This window comes from Phyllobates terribilis, unplaced genomic scaffold (genome assembly GCF_046119375.1).
Source record: "Phyllobates terribilis strain yellow unplaced genomic scaffold, ASM4611937v1 Scaffold_3__8_contigs__length_932513732, whole genome shotgun sequence".
NCBI classification, from domain to species: domain Eukaryota; kingdom Metazoa; phylum Chordata; class Amphibia; order Anura; family Dendrobatidae; genus Phyllobates; species Phyllobates terribilis.
Window position 1 is genome coordinate 50,500,587 of NW_027362763.1, and position 19,108 is coordinate 50,519,694.

The window sequence follows — 19,108 nt, forward strand, 5'->3', positions numbered from 1 at the left end:
CCAGGGTCCAGGTCCTCAGATTAGATCCTATCCCTTCGACATCATTCCATCAACTCCTCAACTAAACATGTTGCTTCTTTTCTCATTCACTGGGATCAGCCCCCTGAATGGGCAGAACTAGTGATGAGCGAGCGTGTTCGTTTAACCCTTTCACCGAGCATGCTCGGGTGCTTACCGAGTATCTTTGGCGTGCTGGTATATTATGTTTGAGTCCCTGCGTCTGCATGATTTATGGCTGTTAGAGAGTCTCAACACATGTGAGGATTCCCTAACAAACAGGCAATCCCTGCATGTGTTGAGGCGGTCTAACAGCCATAAATTATGCAGACGAAGGGGCTCGAACATAATATACGAACACGCCGAAGATACTCGGTAAGCACCCGAGCATGCTCAGTGAAAGGGTTAAACGAGCACGCTCGCTCATCACTAGGCAGAACTGCTCTCACCCTTCCCCCAAAGCTAAGTGTGCATTAGTGGAGGTGTTTTTCTCAGGTCAAACTCATCATCTGGGTCTACATGTGAGGCTCCCTGTGGTGAAGGCTCTGCCGGATCTACATTCAAACACTCACACAATGGGCCTAGTCGCTGTTTGAACAATGGTTAGAGGCTCCTGAGATAATAATGAGACTACTGGAATGTAGGACACTTTACAAGTGAAATTAGTGTACATACTGATGAGCAAGCAGAAAAAAAAACACCGCAAGAAATCACTAATAAAAAACAACAATAAGATCAATGGCACAGGTGCTCCGTGCTGGAAAAAGTCTGATAGTCTATAGAACAAGACCAGTTCCTAACAGAAACCTACCTACTTTTGGTGGACTGCAAAAGTGCCAGGTAGACTAATCAACAAGCATTAAACTATAAAATTATAGTGAATGTGATATGAGAAAATAACCTATTGTTTAAATCAGACTTTTGTATTACATGTATTTTTTAACAAAACATTTGGCAATTATTTTGTTTCCCATCTCAATCTTTATTAAAAAAAAAAAAATTAAAATACTGGTCAATAGAGCTTTTTTGACTCACACTTCCTATCCTTTGTGGGAGAGTTTTCAGCAGGTTCATTATCAGCAGAGGCAGGATTATAATGACAGGTCACAGCATCTCTATACACAGCTGAAAACACAGGATCCACTATTCAAAATAGGTGATGTCACAGCTCACCTCCTCCTGTACAATGATGGATAACACCTCTATATACAGTATAACAGGACCCACTATTCACAATAGGTGATGTCACAGCTCACCTCCTCCTCCTCCTGTACAATGACGGAAAGCACCTCTATATATAGTACAACACAGGACATACCATTCACAATAGGTACAATGACAGAAAGCACCTCTATATATAGTACAACACAGGACATACCATTCACAATAGGTAATCTCACAGCTCACCTCCTCCCCTTCCTGTATGACTGATAACACCTCTATATACAGTATAACACAGGACCCACCATTCACAATAGGTGATGTCATAGCTCACCTCCTCCTGTACAATGACTGATATCTACTGTATATAGAGGTGTTATCAGTCATAGAACAGGAGGAGGAGGTGAGCTGTGATATCACCTATTCTGAATGGAGGATCCTGTGTTAAAACCTCTATATACAGTAGATAACAGGATCCACCATTCACAATAGGTGGTGTCACAGCTCACCTCCTCCTCATCCTGTACAATGACTGATAACACATTTATATACAGTAGATAACACAGGATCCACCATTCACAAAAGGTGATGTCACAGCTCACCTCCTCCTGTACAATGACTGATAACACCTCTATATACAGTAGATAATGCAAGACCCACCATTCACAATAGGCGATGTCACAGCTCACCTCCTCCCTTCTCCTGTACAATGACCTTTGCACACTTTCACTAGACACTTCAATACAAAAGATAGGGCTCATGGCAGCTAATGTACATGTGTTGTTTCCTAAAACAAAAGGGAAATTAGAGACCAGGAAACCCCAGTGGCCGGTGTAAAAACTGCATTATTCCTTATTTATACTTTTAATAAACATTGTGATATGGAGAAAAAAAACACATTTAAATTGCAAAATTTAAAATACAAAAATGTAATTAAAACAATAGGTCAATTTCCGATGCCACACTCCCTTTAAAAACCCTGTGTAAATTATGCAGCGTCTTACTCGCTTAAGAAGATAAAACAATTCCTTTACAAAAGACCAGGACAAAAAAAGTGTCCAGTTGTTGCGCTTATTTTACTCCCGTTGCAGAGCTACGGTCTTTTTCCTTAGGTGCAAATTTTTAGGGTCTTTACAAAGGGGAGCAGCTCACGGGATTCCTCGGAGGCATGTCTTTATTGTACTTTGCATTTTTACACTGAGAATCATCCCCTTGATAAAAAGCAGAAAAATTTGCAGAAAATAAAAAGACCCAAATCTCTGAACGCTAATGGTTAATTAAAATTAAAAAAAAAAAAAAAAAAAAATTCTCAAGAGAGCAGTGGGAATCAAATAAGAGCAAAAACTGGCCCCTTATATCCCGCTCAGCATGTGCTCCCTGCGCTATACTCCTTTGAAAGCGCACTGGCATCAGTGATCTCTCCTTTTCAATGAGCGCTGACAGTGCGCTCTTTTGCCAGCTTCTCACTTCTCTTTAGTGCCAAAGGAATATAGCGCAATGAGCAGAAAGCACATACTGAGCATGAGTCAGAAATGACTACCGGCGCATGCTCAAGTAGAGCAGGGACTAGCCCAGCCCGGAATTCCCTGATGATGGTCCATTTCAGAGTGGGGACAGCAACTGCAGAAGTGACCACAGTGCCAGCCCCCGAGGAGGTCTAAGTTTGAGTATCGCAGCATGCACTGGGGATTCTTAAACATAGACATTTGGTATGAAATTCACCATTGGTTTCTGAAATCCCCTTTAAGTACATTATCAACCATCACGTACTTATTACCTGGGGATCCAATTCATTAGAAAAATTAACCAAGTGATCTCTTCACTTACCGATTAGTATCCCTTGCTACATCCTCATACACACTCTGTACTCCTATTTCCAGCCTGGTGCAGCCGTAACATAACATGTCGCTCAGGTGCCGCTTCAGACAATAATCCGGCCTGGTCTCGATGGTGATCCCCACACACTTTGTGTTACTTCTCTCAGAATATCTGAGGGGACAACAAAAGAATGGAGACTTAAAAAAAAAAGAAACCGCAGCAGGTAAACACAAAGTCCCCTGCGAACCCTAACCCAACCCCCAAAGTAATAAAATATAACTGCTCCCTATAGACACAAGAATTTAACTACTATAATACTGCTCCTATGTGCAAGAATATAACTACTATAATACTGCCCCCTATGTACAAGAATATAACTACTATAATACTACCCCTATGTACAAGAATATAACTACTATAATACTGCTCCTATGTACAAGAATATAACTACTATAATACTGCCCCCTATGTACGAGAATATAACTACTATAATACTGCTCCTATGTACAAGACTATAACTGCTATAATACTGCTCCTATGTACAAGAATATAACTACTATAATACTGCCCCTATGTACAAGAATATAACTACTATAATACTACCCCTATGTACAAGAATATAACTACTATAATATTGCTCCTATGTACAAGAATATAACTGCTATAATCCTGCCCCCTATGTACGAGAATATAACTACTATAATACTGCTCCTATGTACAAGAATATAACTACTATAATCCTGCTCCTATATACAACAATATAACTACTATAATACTGCTCCTATGTACAAGAATATAACTACTATAATACTGCCCCCTATGTACAAGAATATAACTACTATAATACTGCTCCCTATGTACAAGAATATAACTACTATAATACTGCTCCCTATGTACAAGAATATAACTACTATAATACTGCTCCTATGTACAAGAATATAAATGCTATAATCCTGCCCCCTATGTACGAGAATATAACTACTATAATACTGCTCCTATGTACAAGAATATAACTACTATAATCCTGCTCCTATATACAAGAATATAACTACTATAATACTGCCTCTATGTACAAGAATGTAACTACTATAATACTGCTCCTATGTACAAGAATATAACTGCTATAATCCTGCCCCCTATGTACGAGAATATAACTACTATAATACTGCTCTCCTATGTACAGGAATATAACTACTATAACACTGCTCCTATGTACAAGAATATAACTACTATAACACTGCCCCTATGTACAAGAATATAACTACTATAATACTGCTCCTATGTACAAGAATATAACTACTATAATACTGCTCCTATGTACAAGAATATAACTACTATAATACTGCCTCCTATGCACAAGAATATAATTACTATAATACTGCCCCTATGTACAAGAATATAACTACTATAATACTGCTCCTATGTACAAGAATATAACTACTATAATACTGCCCCTATCTATAAGAATATAACTACTATAATACTGCCCCTATGTACAAGAATATGACTACTATAATACTGACCCTATGTACAGGAATATAACTACTATAATACTGCCCTCCATGTACAAGAATATAACTACTATAATACTGCTCCCTATGTACAAGAATATAACTACTATAATACTGCCCCTATGTACAGGAATATAACTACTATAATACTGCCCCCTATGTACAAGAATATAACTACTATAATACTGCCCCTATGTACAAGAATATAACTACTGTAATACTGCTCCTATGTACAAGAATATAACTACTATAATACTGCCCCTATGTACAAGAATATAACTACTATAATACTGCCCACTATGTACAAGAATATAACTTCTATAATACTGCCCCTATGTACAAGAATATAACTACTATAATACTGCTCCTATGTATAAGAATATAACTACTATAATACTGCACATATGTACAAGAATATAACTACTATAATATTACCCCCTATGTACAAGAATATAACTACTATAATACTGCCCCCTATGTACAAGAATATAACTACTATAATACTGCCCCTATGTACAAGAATATAACTACTATAATATTGATCCTATGTACAAGAATATAACTACTATAATACTGCTCCTATGTACAAGAATATAACTATTATAATACTGCCCCCTATGTACAAGAATATAACTACTATAATACTGCCCTATGTACAAGAATATAACTACCATAATACAGATCCTGTGTACAAGAATATAACTATTATAATACTGCCCACTATGTACAAGAATATAACTACTATAATACTGCTCCTATGTACAAGAATATAACTACTGTAATACTGCCCCTATGTACAAGAATATAACTACTATAATACTGCCCCTATGTACAAGAATATAACTACTATAATACTGCCCCTATGTACAAGAACATAACTACTATAATACTGCCCCTATGTACAAGAATATAACTACTATAATACTGCCCCTATGTACAAGAATATAACTACTATAATACTGCCCCTATGTACAAGAATATAACTACTATAATACTGCCCCTATGTACAAGAATATAACTACTATAATACTGCCCCTATATACAAGAATATAACTACTATAATACTGCCCCTATGTACAAGAATATAACTACTATAATACTGCCCTCCATGTACAAGAATATAACTACTATAATACTGCCCCTATGTACAAGAATATAACTACTATAATACTGCTCCTATGCACAAGAACATAACTACTATAATACTGCTCCTATGTACAAGAATATAACTACTATAATACTGCCCCCAATGTACAAGAATATAACTACTATAATACTGCTCCTATGTACAAGAATACAACTACTATAATACTGCCCCTTATGAACAAGAATATAACTAGTATAATACTGCCCTCTATGTATAAGAATATAACTACTATAATACTGCCCCTATGTACAGGAATCTAACTACTATAATACTGCCCCTATATACAAGAATATAACTACTATAATACTGCCCCTTATGTACAAGAATATAGCTACAATAATACTGCCCCTATGTACAAGAATAAAACTACTATAATACTACCCCTATATACAAGAATATAACTACTATAATACTGCCCCTATGTACAAGAATATAACTACTATAATACTGCCCTCTATGTACAAGAATATAACTACTATAATACTGATCCTATGTACAAGAATATAACTAATATAATACTGCCCCCTATGTACAAGAATATAACTACTACAATACTATCCCCTATGTACAAGAATATAACTACTATAATACTGCTCCTATGTACAAGAATATAACTACTATAATACTGCCCACTATGTATAAGAATATAACTACTATAATACTGCCCTCTATGTATAAGAATATAATTACTATAATAATGCTCCTATGTACAAGAATATAACTACTATAATACTGCCCCTATGTACAAGAATATAACTACTATAATACTGCCCCTATGTACAAGAATATAACTACTATAATACTGCCCCTATGTATAAGAATACAACTACTATAATACTGCCCCTATGTACAAGAATATAACTACTATAATACTGCTCCTATGTACAAGAATATAACTACTATAACACTGCCCCTTATGTACAAGAATATAACTACTATAACACTGCCCCTATGTACAAGAATATAACTACCATAATACTGCCCCTATGTACAAGAATATAACTACTATAATACTGCCCCTATGTACAAGAATATAACTACTATAATACTGCTCCTATGTACAAGAATATAACTACTATAATACTGCCCCCTATGTACAAGAATATAACTACTATAATACTGCCCCTATGTACAAGAATATAACTACTAAAATACTGCCCCTATGTACAAGAATATAACTACTATAATACTGCTCCTATGTACAAGAATATAACTACTATAATACTGCCCCTTATGTACAAGAATATAGCTACAATAATACTGCCCCTATGTACAAGAATATAACTACTATAATACTACCCCTATATACAAGAATATAACTACTATAATACTGCCCCTATGTACAAGAATATAACTACTATAATACTGCCCCCTATGTACAAGAATATAACTACTATAATACTGATCCTATGTACAAGAATATAATTAATATAATACTGCCCCCTATGTACAAGAATATAACTACTACAATACTATCCCCTATGTACAAGAATATAACTACTATAATACTGCCCCTATGTACAAGAATATAACTCCTATAATACTGCTCCTATGTACAAGAATATAACTACTACAATACTATCCCCTATGTACAAGAATATAACTACTATAATACTGCCCCTATGTACAAGAATATAACTACTATAATACTGCTCCTATGTACAAGAATATAACTACTATAATACTGCCCACTATGTATAAGAATATAACTACTATAATACTGCCCTCTATGTATAAGAATATAACTACTATAATACTGCTCCTATGTACAAGAATATAACTACTATAATACTGCCCCTATGTACAAGAATATAACTACTATAATACTGCCCCTATGTACAAGAATATAACTACTATAATACTGCCCCTATGTATAAGAATATAACTACTATAATACTGCCCCTATGTACAAGAATATAACTACTATAATACTGCTCCTATGTACAAGAATATAACTACTATAATACTGCCCCTTATGTACAAGAATATAACTACTATAACAATGCCCCTATGTACAAGAATATAACTACTATAATACTGCCCCTATGTACAAGAATATAACTACTATAATACTGCTCCTATGTACAAGAATATAACTACTATAATACTGCTCCTATGTACAAGAATATAACTACTATAATACTGCTCATATGTACAAGAATATAACTACTATAATACTGCCCCCTATGTACGAAAATATAACTACTATAATACTGCCCCTATGTACAAGAATATAACTACTATAATACTGCTCCCTATATACAAGAATATAACTACTATAATACTGCTCCCTATGTACAAGAATATAACTACTATAATACTGCTCCTATGTACAAGAATATAACTGCTATAATCCTGCCCCCTATGTACGAGAATATAACTACTATAATACTGCTCCTATATACACAAGAATGTAACTACTATAATACTGCTCCTATGTACAAGAATATAACTGCTATAATCCTGCCCCTATGTACGAGAATATAACTACTATAATACTGCTCCTATATACAAGAATGTAACTACTACAATACTGCTCCTATGTACAAGAATATAACTACTATAATACTGCCTCTATGTACAAGAATGTAACTACTATAATACTGCTCCTATGTACAAGAATATAACTGCTATAATCCTGCCCCCTATGTACGAGAATATAACTACTATAATACTGCTCCCTATGTACAAGAAAATAACTACTATAATACTGCTCCCTATGTACAAGAATATAACTACTATAATACAGCCCCTATGTACAAGAATATATCTACTATAATCCTGCCCCCTATGTACGAGAATATAACTACTATAATACTGCTCCTATGTACAAGAATATAACTACTATAATCCTGCTCCTATATACAAGAATATAACTACTATAATACTGCCTCTATGTACAAGAATGTAACTACTATAATACTGCTCCTATGTACAAGAATATAACTGCTATAATCCTGCCCCCTATGTACGAGAATATAACTACTATAATACTGCTCCCTATGTACAAGAATATAACTACTATAATACTGCCCCTATGTACAAGAATATAACTACTATAATACTGCTCCTATGTACAAGAATATAACTGCTATAATCCTGCCCCCTATGTACGAGAATATAACTACTATAATACTGCTCCTATGTACAAGAATATAACTACTATAATCCTGCTCCTATATACAACAATATAACTACTATAATACCGCTCCTATGTACAAGAATGTAACTACTATAATACCGCCCCTATGTACAAGAATGTAACTACTATAATACCGCCCCTATGTACAAGAATATAACTACTATAATACTGCCCCTATGTACGAGAATATAACTACTATAATACTGCTCCTATGTACAAGAATATAACTACTATAATACTGCCCCCTATGTACAAGAATATAACTACTATAATACTGCTCCCTATGTACAAGAATATAACTACTATAATACTGCTCCCTATGTACAAGAATATAAACTACTATAATTCTGCCCCCTATGTACAAGAATATAACTACTATAATACTGCCCCTATGTACAAGAATATAACTACTATAATACTGCTCCTATGTACAAGAATATAACTACTATAATACTGCCCCTATGTACGAGAATATAACTACTATAATACTGCTCCTATGTACAAGAATATAACTGCTATAATCCTGCCCCCTATGTACGAGAATATAACTACTATAATACTGCTCCTATGTACAAGAATATAACTACTATAATCCTGCTCCTATATACAAAAATATAACTACTATAATACCGCTCCTATGTACAAGAATATAACTACTATAATACTGCCCCCTATGTACAAGAATATAACTACTATAATACTGCCCTCCATGTACAAGAATATAACTACTATAATACTGCTCCCTATGTACAAGAATATAACTACTATAATACTGCCCCTATGTACAGGAATATAACTACTATAATACTGCCCCCTATGTACAAGAATATAACTACTATAATACTGCCCCTATGTACAAGAATATAACTACTATAATACTGCTCCTATGTACAAGAATATAACTACTATAATACTGCCCCTATGTACAAGAATATAACTACTATAATACTGCCCACTATGTACAAGAATATAACTTCTATAATACTGCCCCTATGTACAAGAATATAACTACTATAATACTGCTCCTATGTATAAGAATATAACTACTATAATACTGCACATATGTACAAGAATATAACTACTATAATATTACCCCCTATGTACAAGAATATAACTACTATAATACTGCCCCCTATGTACAAGAATATAACTACTATAATACTGCCCCTATGTACAAGAATATAACTACTATAATACTGATCCTATGTACAAGAATATAACTAATATAATACTGCCCCCTATGTACAAGAATATAACTACTACAATACTATCCCCTATGTACAAGAATATAACTACTATAATACTGCTCCTATGTACAAGAATATAACTACTATAATACTGCCCACTATGTATAAGAATATAACTACTATAATACTGCCCTCTATGTATAAGAATATAACTACTATAATACTGCCCTCTATGTATAAGAATATAACTACTATAATACTGCTCCTATGTACAAGAATATAACTACTATAATACTGCCCCTATGTACAAGAATATAACTACTATAATACTGCCCCTATGTACAAGAATATAACTACTATAATACTGCCCCTATGTACAAGAATATAACTACTATAATACTGCCCCTATGTACAAGAATATAACTACTATAATACTGCCCCTATGTATAAGAATATAACTACTATAATACTGCCCCTATGTATAAGAATATAACTACTATAATACTGCCCCTATGTATAAGAATATAACTACTATAATACTGCCCCTATGTACAAGAATATAACTACTATAATACTGCTCCTATGTACAAGAATATAACTACTATAATACTGCCCCTATGTACAAGAATATAACTACTATAATACTGCCCCTATGTATAAGAATATAACTACTATAATACTGCCCCTATGTACAAGAATATAACTACTATAATACTGCTCCTATGTACAAGAATATAACTACTATAATACTGCCCCTTATGTACAAGAATATAACTACTATAACAATGCCACTATGTACAAGAATATAACTACTATAATACTGCCCCTATGTACAAGAATATAACTACTATAATACTGCTCCTATGTACAAGAATATAACTACTATAATACTGCCCCCTATGTACAAGAATATAACTACTATAATACTGCCCCTATGTACAAGAATATAACTACTATAATACTGCTCATATGTACAAGAATATAACTACTATAATACTGCCCCCTATGTACGAAAATATAACTACTATAATACTGCCCCTATGTACAAGAATATAACTACTATAATACTGCTCCCTATATACAAGAATATAACTACTATAATACTGCTCCCTATGTACAAGAATATAACTACTATAATACTGCTCCTATGTACAAGAATATAACTGCTATAATCCTGCCCCCTATGTACGAGAATATAACTACTATAATACTGCTCCTATATACACAAGAATGTAACTACTATAATACTGCTCCTATGTACAAGAATATAACTGCTATAATCCTGCCCCTATCTACGAGAATATAACTACTATAATACTGCTCCTATATACAAGAATGTAACTACTACAATACTGCTCCTATGTACAAGAATATATCTACTATAATCCTGCCCCCTATGTACGAGAATATAACTACTATAATACTGCTCCTATGTACAAGAATATAACTACTATAATCTTGCTCCTATATACAAGAATATAACTACTATAATACTGCCTCTATGTACAAGAATGTAACTACTATAATACTGCTCCTATGTACAAGAATATAACTACTATAATACTGCCCCCTATGTACAAGAATATAACTACTATAATACTGCTCCCTATGTACAAGAATATAACTACTATAATACTGCTCCCTATGTACAAGAATATAACTACTATAATTCTGCCCCCTATGTACAAGAATATAACTACTATAATACTGCCCCTATGTACAAGAATATAACTACTATAATACTGCTCCTATGTACAAGAATATAACTACTATAATACTGCCCCTATGTACGAGAATATAACTACTATAATACTGCTCCTATGTACAAGAATATAACTGCTATAATCCTGCCCCCTATGTACGAGAATATAACTACTATAATACTGCTCCTATGTACAAGAATATAACTACTATAATCCTGCTCCTATATACAACAATATAACTATTATAATACTGCTCCTATGTACAAGAATATAACTACTATAATACTGCCCCCTATGTACAAGAATATAACTACTATAATACTGCCCCCTATGTACAAGAATATAACTACTATAATACTGCCCCCTATGTACAAGAATATAACAACTATAATACTGCTATGTACAAGAATATAACTACTATAATACTGCTCCTATGTACAAGAATATAACTACTATAATACTGCCCCCTATGTACAAGAATATAACTACTATAATACTGCTCCCTATGTACAAGAATATAACTACCATAATACTGCCCCTATGTTCAAGAATATAACTACTATAATACTGCTCCTATGTACAGGAATATAAATACTGTAATGCTGCTCCCTATGTACAAGAATATAACTACTATAATACTGCCCCCTATGTACAAGAATATAACTACTATAATACTGCTCCTATGTACAAGAATATAACTACTATAATACTGCCCCTTATGTACAAGAATATAACTACTATAACAATGCCACTATGTACAAGAATATAACTACTATAATACTGCCCCTATGTACAAGAATATAACTACTATAATACTGCTCCTATGTACAAGAATATAACTACTATAATACTGCTCCTATGTACAAGAATATAACTACTATAATACTGCCCCCTATGTACAAGAATATAACTACTATAATACTGCCCCTATGTACAAGAATATAACTACTATAATACTGCTCATATGTACAAGAATATAACTACTATAATACTGCCCCCTATGTACGAAAATATAACTACTATAATACTGCCCCTATGTACAAGAATATAACTACTATAATACTGCTCCCTATATACAAGAATATAACTACTATAATACTGCTCCCTATGTACAAGAATATAACTACTATAATACTGCTCCTATGTACAAGAATATAACTGCTATAATCCTGCCCCCTATGTACGAGAATATAACTACTATAATACTGCTCCTATATACACAAGAATGTAACTACTATAATACTGCTCCTATGTACAAGAATATAACTGCTATAATCCTGCCCCTATGTACGAGAATATAACTACTATAATACTGCTCCTATATACAAGAATGTAACTACTACAATACTGCTCCTATGTACAAGAATATAACTACTATAATACTGCCTCTATGTACAAGAATGTAACTACTATAATACTGCTCCTATGTACAAGAATATAACTGCTATAATCCTGCCCCCTATGTACGAGAATATAACTACTATAATACTGCTCCCTATGTACAAGAATATAACTACTATAATACAGCCCCTATGTACAAGAATATAACTACTATAATACTGCTCCTATGTACAAGAATATATCTACTATAATCCTGCCCCCTATGTACGAGAATATAACTACTATAATACTGCTCCTATGTACAAGAATATAACTACTATAATCTTGCTCCTATATACAAGAATATAACTACTATAATACTGCCTCTATGTACAACAATGTAACTACTATAATACTGCTCCTATGTACAAGAATATAACTGCTATAATCCTGCCCCCTATGTACGAGAATATAACTACTATAATACTGCTCCCTATGTACAAGAATATAACTACTATAATACTGCCCCTATGTACAAGAATATAACTACTATAATACTGCTCCTATGTACAAGAATATAACTGCTATAATCCTGCCCCCTATGTACGAGAATATAACTACTATAATCCTGCTCCTATATACAACAATATAACTACTATAATACCGCTCCTATGTACAAGAATGTAACTACTATAATACCGCCCCTATGTACAAGAATGTAACTACTATAATACCGCCCCTATGTACAAGAATATAACTACTATAATACTGCCCCTATGTACGAGAATATAACTACTATAATACTGCTCCTATGTACAAGAATATAACTACTATAATACTGCCCCCTATGTACAAGAATATAACTACTATAATACTGCTCCCTATGTACAAGAATATAACTACTATAATACTGCTCCCTATGTACAAGAATATAACTACTATAATTCTGCCCCCTATGTACAAGAATATAACTACTATAATACTGCCCCTATGTACAAGAATATAACTACTATAATACTGCTCCTATGTACAAGAATATAACTACTATAATACTGCCCCTATGTACGAGAATATAACTACTATAATACTGCTCCTATGTACAAGAATATAACTGCTATAATCCTGCCCCCTATGTACGAGAATATAACTACTATAATACTGCTCCTATGTACAAGAATATAACTACTAAAATCCTGCTCCTATATACAACAATATAACTATTATAATACTGCTCCTATGTACAAGAATATAACTACTATAATACTGCCCCCTATGTACAAGAATATAACTACTATAATACTGCCCCCTATGTACAAGAATATAACTACTATAATACTGCCCCCTATGTACAAGAATATAACAACTATAATACTGCTATGTACAAGAATATAACTACTATAATACTGCTCCTATGTACAAGAATATAACTACTATAATACTGCCCCCTATGTACAAGAATATAACTACTATAATACTGCTCCCTATGTACAAGAATATAACTACCATAATACTGCCCCTATGTTCAAGAATATAACTACTATAATACTGCTCCTATGTACAGGAATATAAATACTGTAATGCTGCTCCCTATGTACAAGAATATAACTACTATAATACTGCTCCCTATGTACAAGAATATAACTACTATAATACTGCTCCTATGTACAAGAATATAACTACTATAATACTGCCCCCTATGTACAAGAATATAACTACTATAATACTGCCCCTATGTACAAGAATATAACTACTATAATACTGCCCCCTATGTACAAGAATATAACTACTATAATACTGCCCCCTATGTACAAGAATATAACAACTATAATACTGCTCCTATGTACAAGAATATAACTACTATAATACTGCCCCCTATGTACAAGAATATAACTACTATAATACTGCTCCCTATGTACAAGAATATAACTACTATAATACTGCCCCCTATGTACAAGAATATAACTACTATAATACTGCCCCCTATGTACAAGAATATAACTACTATAATACTGCTCCTATGTACAAGAATATAACTACTATAATACTGCTCCTATGTACAAGAATATAACTACTATAATACTGCCCCTATGTACAAGAATATAACTACTATAATACTGCCCCTATGTACAAGAATATAACTACTATAATACTGCCCCTATGTACAAGAATATAACTACTATAATACTGCCCCTATGTACAAGAATATAACTACTATAATACTGCCCCTATATACAAGAATATAACTACTATAATACTGCTCCTATGTACAAGAATATAAAACTACTATAATACTGCCCCTATGTACAAGAATATAACTACTATAATACTGCCCTCCATGTACAAGAATATAACTACTATAATACTGCCCCTATGTACAAGAATATAACTACTATAATACTGCTCCTATGTACAAGAACATAACTACTAAAATACTGCTCCTATGTACAAGAATATAACTACTATAATACTGCCCCCAATGTACAAGAATATAACTACTATAATACTGCCCCTATGTACAGGAATCTAACTACTATAATACTGCCCCTATATACAAGAATATACCTACTATAATACTGCCCCTTATGTACAAGAATATAGCTAAAATAATACTGCCCCTATGTACAAGAATATAACTACTATAATACTACCCCTATATACAAGAATATAACTACTATAATACTGCCCCTATGTACAAGAATATAACTACTATAATACTGCCCCCTATGTACAAGAATATAACTACTATAATACTGATCCTATGTACAAGAATATAACTAATATAATACTGCCCCCTATGTACAAGAATATAACTACTACAATACTATCCCCTATGTACAAGAATATAACTACTATAATACTGTCCCTATGTACAAGAATATAACTACTATAATACTGCTCCTATGTACAAGAATATAACTACTATAATACTGCCCAATATGTATAAGAATATAACTACTATAACACTGCCCTCTATGTATAAGACTATAACTACTATAATACTGCTCCTATGTACAAGAATATAACTACTATAATACTGCCCCTATGTACAAGAATATAACTACTATAATACTGCCCCTATGTACAAGAATATAACTACTATAATACTGCCCCTATGTACAAGAATATAACTACTATAATACTGCCCCTATGTATAAGAATATAACTACTATAATACTGCCCCTATGTATAAGAATATAACTACTATAATACTGCCCCTATGTATAAGAATATAACTACTATAATACTGCCCCGATGTACAAGAATATAACTACTATAATACTGCTCCTATGTACAAGTATATAACTACTATAATACTGCCCCTATGTACAAGAATATAACTACTATAATACTGCCCCTATGTATAAGAATATAACTACTATAATACTGCCCCTATGTACAAGAATATAACTACTATAATACTGCTCCTATGTACAAGAATATAACTACTATAATACTGCCCCTTATGTATAAGAATATAACTACTATAACAATGCCCCTATGTACAAGAATATAACTACTATAATACTGCCCCTATGTACAAGAATATAACTACTATAATACTGCTCCTATGTACAAGAATATAACTACTATAATACTGCTCCTATGTACAAGAATATAACTACTATAATACTGCCCCCTATGTTCAAGAATATAACTACTATAATACTGCCCCTATGTACAAGAATATAACTACTATAATACTGCTCATATGTACAAGAATATAACTACTATAATACTGCCCCCTATGTACAAGAATATAACTACTATAATACTGCCCCTATGTACAAGAATATAACTACTATAATACTGCCCCTATATACAAGAATATAACTACTATAATACTGCTCCTATGTACAAGAATATAACTACTATAATACTGCCCCTATGTACAAGAATATAACTACTATAATACTGCCCTCCATGTACAAGAATATAACTACTATAATACTGCCCCTATGTACAAGAATATAACTACTATAATACTGCTCCTATGTACAAGAACATAACTACTAAAATACTGCTCCTATGTACAAGAATATAACTACTATAATACTGCCCCCAATGTACAAGAATATAACTACTATAATACTGCTCCTATGTACAAGAATACAACTACTATAATACTGCCCTCTATGTATAAGAATATAACTACTATAATACTGCCCCTATGTACAGGAATCTAACTACTATAATACTGCCCCTATATACAAGAATATAACTACTATAATACTGCCCCTTATGTACAAGAATATAGCTAAAATAATACTGCCCCTATGTACAAGAATATAACTACTATAATACTACCCCTATATACAAGAATATAACTACTATCATACTGCCCCTATGTACAAGAATATAACTACTATAATACTGCCCCCTATGTACAAGAATATAACTACTATAATACTGATCCTATGTACAAGAATATAACTAATATAATACTGCCCCCTATGTACAAGAATATAACTACTACAATACTATCCCCTATGTACAAGAATATAACTACTATAATACTGTCCCTATGTACAAGAATATAACTACTATAATACTGCTCCTATGTACAAGAATATAACTACTATAATACTGCCCACTATGTATAAGAATATAACTACTATAATACTGCCCTCTATGTATAAGACTATAACTACTATAATACTGCTCCTATGTACAAGAATATAACTACTATAATACTGCCCCTATGTACAAGAATATAACTACTATAATACTGCCCCTATGTACAAGAATATAACTACTATAATACTGCCCCTATGTACAAGAATATAACTACTATAATACTGCTCCTATGTACAAGAATATAACTACTATAATACTGCTCCTATGTACAAGAATATAACTACTATAATACTGCCCCCTATGTACAAGAATATAACTACTATAATACTGCCCCTATGTACAAGAATATAACTACTATAATACTGCTCATATGTACAAGAATATAACTACTATAATACTGCCCCCTATGTACGAAAATATAACTACTATAATACTGCCCCTATGTACAAGAATATAACTACTATAATACTGCTCCCTATATACAAGAATATAACTACTATAATACTGCTCCCTATGTACAAGAATATAACTACTATAATACTGCTCCTATGTACAAGAATATAACTGCTATAATCCTGCCCCCTATGTACGAGAATATAACTACTATAATACTGCTCCTATATACACAAGAATGTAACTACTATAATACTGCTCCTATGTACAAGAATATAACTGCTATAATCCTGCCCCTATGTACGAGAATATAACTACTATAATCCTGCCCCCTATGTACGAGAATATAACTACTATAATACTGCTCCTATGTACAAGAATATAACTACTATAATCCTGCTCCTATATACAAGAATATAACTACTATAATACTGCCTCTATGTACAAGAATGTAACTACTATAATACTGCTCCTATGTACAAGAATATAACTGCTATAATCCTGCCCCCTATGTACGAGAATATAACTACTATAATACTGCTCCCTATGTACAAGAATATAACTACTATAATACTGCCCCTATGTACAAGAATATAACTACTATAATACTGCTCCTATGTACAAGAATATAACTGCTATAATCCTGCCCCCTATGTACGAGAATATAACTACTATAATACTGCTCCTATGTACAAGAATATAACTACTATAATCCTGCTCCTATATACAACAATATAACTACTATAATACCGCTCCTATGTACAAGAATGTAACTACTATAATACCGCCCCTATGTACAAGAATATAACTACTATAATACTGCCCCTATGTACGAGAATATAACTACTATAATACTGCTCCTATGTACAAGAATATAACTACTATAATTCTGCCCCCTATGTACAAGAATATAACTACTATAATACTGCCCCTATGTACAAGAATATAACTACTATAATACTGCTCCTATGTACAAGAATATAACTACTATAATACTGCCCCTATGTACGAGAATATAACTACTATAATACTGCTCCTATGTACAAGAATATAACTGCTATAATCCTGCCCCCTATGTACGAGAATATAACTACTATAATACTGCTGCTATGTACAAGAATATAACTACTATAATCCTGCTCCTATATACAACA

The 19,108-nt window shown here is 32.9% G+C and overlaps 1 protein-coding gene across 1 annotated transcript in view; it reads right to left on the bottom strand.

Moving 5' to 3' along the window:
• The window catches only part of ELP3 (elongator acetyltransferase complex subunit 3), a 260,655-nt gene that overhangs the window by 75,576 nt on the left and 165,971 nt on the right, over positions 1-19,108 (bottom strand). Inside the window, exon 8 of the mRNA XM_073673871.1 lies at positions 2,986-3,147. Coding sequence (XP_073529972.1) covers positions 2,986-3,147 — 162 coding nt within the window. The remainder of the gene's footprint in view (positions 1-2,985; positions 3,148-19,108) is intronic.